This window comes from Sinocyclocheilus anshuiensis, unplaced genomic scaffold (assembly GCF_001515605.1).
Source record: "Sinocyclocheilus anshuiensis isolate Anshui unplaced genomic scaffold, SAMN03320099.WGS_v1.1 scaffold476, whole genome shotgun sequence".
In the NCBI taxonomy this organism is placed as follows: Eukaryota; Metazoa; Chordata; class Actinopteri; order Cypriniformes; family Cyprinidae; genus Sinocyclocheilus; species Sinocyclocheilus anshuiensis.
In genome coordinates, this window is record NW_015554139.1 from 1,875,594 (window position 1) to 1,883,239 (window position 7,646).

At 35.7% G+C, this 7,646-nt stretch overlaps 1 protein-coding gene across 1 annotated transcript in view; it reads right to left on the reverse strand.

Moving 5' to 3' along the window:
• fn3krp (fructosamine 3 kinase related protein) overlaps positions 1-2,678 on the reverse strand; it is a 5,128-nt gene extending 2,450 nt beyond the window's left edge. The window contains exons 1-6 of the mRNA XM_016463055.1: positions 2,587-2,678; positions 2,360-2,504; positions 891-1,042; positions 690-781; positions 520-602; positions 296-418 (exon numbers count right to left, since the gene is read on the reverse strand). Of these exons, the coding sequence (XP_016318541.1) occupies positions 296-418; positions 520-602; positions 690-781; positions 891-1,042; positions 2,360-2,500 (591 nt within the window). The 5' untranslated portion in view covers positions 2,501-2,504; positions 2,587-2,678. The remainder of the gene's footprint in view (positions 1-295; positions 419-519; positions 603-689; positions 782-890; positions 1,043-2,359; positions 2,505-2,586) is intronic.
• Between the last annotated feature and the right edge of the window lie 4,968 nt (positions 2,679-7,646).

Below are 7,646 nucleotides of genomic sequence, written 5' to 3' on the forward strand. Positions count from 1 at the left end.
AGCCGTTTTTGTAGGCATTAAACTGCCAGAATTTTAAAAGACATCTTAGATATCTCCGTTTGCATTGAACTTTCAGCTTCGTAACTTTGCAGATATTGTTTATGCTCAAACAGCAACATTACACACTAACTAACGTTAAAAAAGTGAAATCGCAATCAACCACCACTTTAAAAGAATATATGGCTTTACTCATGTATCTTTACTTACTTTATTCCATCTGAAAACTAGAGACCATATCTTTTTGTATTTTGGGGTGTTATTATGCTTAAGTAAAAATCTGAGCAGTTTGGTTTACTTGGAGTTTGGCCCACAATTCCCTGGCTTCTCGGTCTCCATATGACTGTTCCACCAAGCTGAGCTGGTACTGCAGCCTTTGCTGGGCGAAAAAAGACACCCAATCATCCTGCCAATCATTTACCTGAAAACCAAAGGAGAGATAAAAACCTCTTATTGCAAATAATGTCTAAATATGAATCACCCCATTTGTTTTTTATGATCAAACACCCTGGTGATGCTGACCTGAGGGATATAACCACAGCAGGTAGTCACGTGAAACCCAAACTTGTTGGCTAGTTGAATTTCAGATGTTCCTGATCCTTTTCCTTTGTAAACACAGAAACTCAAATAAATAATTATGTAATCAAAATTCTACAACAATGCAATATTGGGAGGGGAAGAAAAAACATTACCAACAGTCTGCTGTTCCTTGTTTTGTTTCTCTGTCTGTTTCTTGTTGTAAAGATGCAGGTCAGCTAGTTGTTCCCCCAGCTTTGATGAGTATCTACATAAACATTAAACATTTTAAAAAGAGCAAATGCCCAAAATGCTAATGTAATATTGACCCTATTCTCACTCCTATTACAATGGGTTCACATGATTTTGAGTCATACTTATTTAAGCTCCTCATCTCCACATGTTCCATTATGAGAAGAGCTCCACTTCTCTCAAGGTCCACGACCTTCACAGGCCTGGGCACTTTCACTGTGTTTGTAGCCAGGATCGCTTCCAAGCTCGCCATCTCTCCATCAAACATCCTTCTAGCCTACAGAGAAAGAGAGAGATCAGAAAAAAGTCAATGATTTGTACTCTGTATATTTACAGACTGACACTTTACATAATCTATTGATACTTTGTAATGCAAGCATATACAATTACATGGCATAATGATCAACAAATCATTAATTTATGTACGTTCAAATAATGTATATCAAATGATATTGCATAATGTATAGTAGTTTCAAACAGAAACTAGCAAACTGATAAAATAACTGTATAAAACTGTTAAACGAATGTAAAACAAATAAAAGTATATCTTTAAGTTACACATTAACCTATATAATAGTAATTAATATAATACCAATATAATTACAATGCATAATGTGCAGCAGATGATTTTGATGTACGCCCAAATAAAGACAGAGTTGTAATTACTGGAAATAGTATATTCACCATTTGTGAAAATAAAAATATTAAATACAATTAGAAAAGTTACAAATATTTGTTAAATATATTTTTATTTATCTATGTTCTCATATTTTTTTTTTGCAATGTGTTTTTGTAAAATCATAATTGTGATAATATATAAAACTGCTTTAATGTGTTTGCTATTTGCAATAGTTACTATTTACTTCTTTTCATAGTGTTATTTATTTATTTAACTAAAATCAGTTAGGGTTTTAAAACAGGCACCATAATGATTGTTAATTATAATAACAGTATAATAATTGTAACAAAAATGTATCATCCCAGTTTTTTTATTCATATATAATATGTGAGATTTCAATTATGTATTTTTTAAAAGAAATTAATACTTTTATTTATCAAGAATGCATTAAATTGATCAAAAGTGACATTAAAGACATTTATAATGTTACAAAAAATCTAACAGAATTTTTTTTTTTTAAATGCTTTATTGATCAAAGAGTCCTGAAAAAAATTACAAATTTTTTCACAAACATATTAACTGTTTTCAACATTGATAATAATAAGTAATGTTTCTTGAGCAACAAATCAGCATATTAGAGTGATTTCTGAAGGATCATGTGACACTGAAGACTGGAGTAATGATGCTGAAAATCCAGCTTTATATCACAGGAATAAGTGACATTTTTAAATATACTCAAATAGAAAGCGGTTATTTATAATTGTAATAATATTTCACAATATTACGGTTTTGCTGTAATCTTTGATCAGAATAAATAGAGCTTTGGTGAGCATAAGAGATTTTCAAAAACCTTAATTATTCCAAACTTTTGTGGTGTATGTACTTTAATATACCACATTATATTATTATTCCAAATAGCACAGCAAGCGTGCAATGCAAAAGCAGTGCATTCAGTTCAAGTGTACATGCGATCACCTCATTCTTGTGGTTGATCTTGACGAACACTCTGCCAGTGTCAGTGTCAAAGCTCTGGCCTTCACTGATGCATCCTCCTCCTGAATGACCAGTGCTCTTCAGAAGAGATGTGCCCAGCTCTCTCTTCAGCAACGCCTCCATCTCACTGCGCAACTCATACAAACATAAAATCAATATAAAATTATGCGTTTCTGCAAAACGGGTTCATATTACTCTAATCTACTTACAGTAGGGGAATATCCCTGGATGCTTACATGCGCTCGTATAACAACACAAGGCTTTACTGGTGCTCAACGACATGTCAAAATAAAAGTCCGTGTTTTCGCACTGGATGAGTACGAGAAATAGCTGTGCTCGTGCGGGACCACGGTTCTTGTTGCTCATCATGGGTCCTAAGACTGATACTCCCCTGTTTTCCTTTCTGTCGATGCTGCATTGTCCTAATAATATTATAGCATTATAGTCATACAATACAGTAGTTAGTCATAGAATAATTTTACCTTTCAGATGAATCTCTTTTTCTGGATTCTGCTTTGTCTCTCAGTGGGTATTTAATTATTCAACTAAATTGTGAAAATCAAATTTTAAATAGAGTAGATGATTTAGTATTTAACATTAATGACACTTTAAAATATAAATATTTATAAGTATAGGCTACATTCTGTAAAAGTTTAAAGGGGTCATATGATGCTGTTAAAAAGAACATTATTTTGTGTATTTGGTGTAATGAAATGTGTTTATGCAGTTTAAGGTTCAAAAAACACATTATTTTCCACATACTGTACATTATTGTTTCTCCTCTATGCACCGCCTTTCTGAAACGCGTCAATTTTTACAAAGCTCATCCATCGGTCTGAAAAAGCGAGGTGTGCTGTGATTGGCCAGCTATCCAGTGCGTTGTGATTGGCCGAATACCTCAAGCGTGTGACGGAAATGTTACGCCCCTACCATACTGTGATGCCTGCGGCAACCACATGTGATGACCCCGGGCTGGACTGCTTCATCCACGGTGAAAGCCGATCCGGCATTCACAGCGGGAAGTTGTTGTATTTCCTCAGCGACCAGCACGGATCAGCTCCAGGCATGACAAAGCAGATATCGTCCTCTTTTGGAAGGCCAAACAAAGTAGTTTCGCTTTCACAACGAAGCACACAGCGCCTTCACGACATGGCTGCAGCGTCAACAATACTACAGTAAGAATAAAAGTTACGCCTTCTTTCTTTGCGTGAACATTTAGGCGGCATTATGCAAATCTTCCCACATCGTGACGTAGATATGTGGGGGCGTGTTAGAACGAGCCGTTTTAGGTAGGCGTGGTTGACTCTTAACTTTTATAAAGAATAACTCTTTGGATTTGAGACTTTAATCTTTGCAACTTTACAGATCTTCTTTATGCACCAACAGCTTGTAACACTCCAAAGAGAAAGGAAAAATTGAAATCGCATCATATGACCCCTTTAATATTTCACATTTTGTGCTATAACAACTAAATTAGTGACTGTTTCTAGTTATTTCCTGTGATATAGCTAAATATGTTATAATATGTTACAATTTAAAAGTAAATTCACATTGCTCTTAAGGGGGACATCTTTCTTACACAGATACACACATAAGAAATGTTTTCTTTTTTGGTTTTTAATTTTGTAAATCCAATGAAGGCCTGAGCTCCGTACAGTACAGCTGTAACCACATGCGTTGCAGTTTTCTGGTCAAACACCTGAGGGTAGGTGATGGGCTCTTGCCCAGCTCGGTCACAGTAAGCACTTTATATGTGGAGGTTTTACTGTAATATATTGTAAACTATGTTTTGAGGTTTAAGTGTCAGGCAGAATTCCACATTGGTTTCATTTGGTACTATTTTCTTTGGCTGAGCTAAAATAAACAATAGAAACAACTGTCAAAATTTAATCTAAAATGTAATTATTTTAAATTGTGTTTGTTTGGACACAACCGTGCCGTTGGTAACATGGCTATGGTTCAGCCTCAGGCCAATAAAAATGGTGTTGATATTTAGAAAAACAGCACTCTTGCTCATGTCATACTTTACATACTCCTTAATAGATATATAAGACAAGTAAGTTTTACATTGGACACTTACATAAGTGTCTCACCACACACACACACACACACACACACACACACACACATACTAACCATCTGAAATCAATAAACATAATATTATCATTAAAATGTTATTAAAAATATTATATTCATTATCTTGTGTTCTCATACTGTTGAAGAAAGATATTGAAATTGTTTAGAGTTGTCGGAGCTCCTCATATTTTCACATAATTTTAACAATATAATCATGAGCAACGCAAAGAAGGAGTAATTAAATGCATGCACAATTCTGTTTTAGGACAGTTCTAGACAAACCCATTATTTTCTATATTTGCATTTTATTACTCTGAAAATATTTATTTTCCTTCTAATGGTTTTTGAATCTCTCTGACTCTGTAAGTTGTTAAGCTGAAAACAACACATTCATGCTGTCACAAGACTAGTTGAAAAAAAAAGGTCACTCAAAAGAATCGTGACATCATTTATTCCCCTTTTTGTAGTTTTAAACTGGTATGATCCATGTTTTTTTTTTTTGTGGCTTGTTTGTTTTTTCCTCCATACAGTGCAGTCTACTGTAACAAACTGATTAGTTAAATTAGGTATGTTTGATAAAGATCTGTGTTGATGTAGGGCCTCGGCTGATTTCATAATGCTTAAAAATGTTCTTGTAGATGGCAGGAGAAAATTTACTCAATTCACTCAAAAGTGTCCCGGCACTTGGCCATTGATGAGGTGAGGGCGCCATCTCTTGGTGGAGGTGCACAATTGTGCCATTTTAATTCAAAAATGTATTGGAACCAGAGCATGTGAGCGGAGCGGAGCGTGAGCGGAGTGGTAATATTTCCTTAAGAGCGCAGAGCGCCTTTCTGAAGATTCCGCTCCGCTCGCTCAATACGCTCAGCGCCACTCGCTCAACCCAGAATGCCGTTTGGTGATTTGCTTGTTCGAGATCGAGAATCTGTAGAGATCGAGAACAGTAGAGCAGTTATGGAGTTCAGATATTGTTTCAACGAAGTTGCAAGCCTTATACATAAATGTAAAGTAAAAAATCAAAGTTAAGAATGAGCAGGGAGAAGAAACTGAGAGGGAGTGCGGAGAGACTGTTAAAGTTAGTACAGATTCATATTGATTACAGAGAGCACGAGGATGTGTTACGCAAACATGGTGCAGCAAAAGGTGAGCTAGTTACATACCATAATAAATGAATAAACAGGTAGGCTAAGGTTATATTCGGTTGTACGGAGCCCCGATCATGACATGCAGACAAAATCACGGCCACGAATTTAGAATAGGCTAGTTCTCTTTTATGCTAGGCCTACATTATGGCCACGAATTCAGAATTAATTTGTTCGTTTAGTCTAAATTATGGCCACGAATTAAGTATTCGTTCTCTTGTTTAGACTTAGCTGGCACGAATTCATTCGTTCGTTAATTCGTTCATTCCGTAGTTTTAGTAGGCCTAAATCGTGGAACGAATTATTATATTTCGTAATTACTCATTAAAATCATTATTGCTTAAAATTAATAAATAATAATACATTAATAATAAATTAAAAAAAACCTGCTGACGTCGTAGAAACGAATTGTTAATTCAAATTTTATTCGGAGCTCTGTAGTTATTAAATAATCTCAGTTAAACTGTAGACCTAAGCTAACACACAGCTGTATATAGGCCTACATACAGAACTACATTGTACAGAAGATATTAGCCTACACCATTAGGCCTATTAAAATATTATTTAAAAAAAAACTGACCCGAACCAATAGGTAGTCCTACAGAATGTAGGCTAGATATAGGCAGCAGTAATTTATAATCTAATATAATGCACGCAAATTTGTTATTTACAGAACTGAGCGGGAATTGGTTTACGGCGAGCGTGAGCGGAATATTAACGGAGCGCTTGCTTGGGCGGTTAGAGCGACTGAGTGGAGCGCACGTCCATAGAGCGGAAAACGTAGCGGAGCGCTTCGCTCACATGCTCCGATTGGAACGGAGCACCCCACAAAATGCACAAAACGTGCTTGCCTCTCCTCCCTTCTGGGCATAATTACCAGTTTCAAGCCCTTTGCTTCATTTCAGCGATCTCACTGTTCAAAGCACTCATTCCTTCACAAGTGATCCATATATAGTCATTCTTTTGGCAGTTTGCTAGCCAGGCTGTTGTGAAGTTCAAGTTGGTAACTTGGCTGTATTTTTTCTTTTCTTAATATGATTCACCATAATAAACACCAGTCCCTCATGAATAAAAAGGCAAAAGATGCAGAAATATTTAGAGCATGTACATAATTGTGTAAAATATACCCCACGATTCCCTTGTGCACACAATCTACAGGTGCATTGCAATAAATTAGAATGTCGTGGAAAAGTTCATTTATTTCAGTAATTCAACTCAAATTGTGAAACTCGTGTAACCACGTGATTTGGATATACTTGCAAAATTTTAATGTTTTTTAAGGTACAACAATGGATGCTGCAGTAAAATAAAGAAGAAGAAGAAAACAAGAGAATTTTCCAGAGGCTTACAATAGTTCTAGAAATTCCCTGCATTTCTGAATTAGTTTTATCCATTGACAGCACCATATTGTTGAAGTTTGAAATCAAGCACATTTGTCATATTTGCAGCAGAAGTGCAACTTCAAAGAGGGCCTCTGGAGCCTTGGTATTACAAGAACCACTGTTTAAGAACCAATGAATTAAAGAGCAGTGCTAAAGACATTCATTAAACCTCCTAAGCTTGATTTGATCTTGACTGTGATTATGACAGTGATGTATGCATTAAAGTAGACTACTGCAGTGTCATAATCAAGGGAGAACAATTACATGCTTCCTGCTCCCTGTAGAGAACATAAGTAAGACTTCACACTGACAGACTCTCTATATAGAGCAATGGGTTTGCTACAGTTGTGTTGTGGGAGAGGCCAATGCTCAAGTATAAAGGAGATGGAGGGAGAAGCATGTAAATAGAGCAATTTGAGTGAGGTATGAGTTCAGAATGACGCCAGTCTGGTCTGGGGCAACAGGAGAAGCACATTTTCATAGGACATGTCTGTGAAGGTTAATGATTGAGCAGTGTTGAGTCGATACAGGTAAGTTAAATGGTTGAAAAATGTGAAAATGAAGAGTCTTATGTTCACCAAGGTTGCATTTATTTGACAAAATTTGATTAAATTATTTTATTATCATTTTCAGCAGCCATTACTCCAGTCTTCAGTGTCACATGATGAT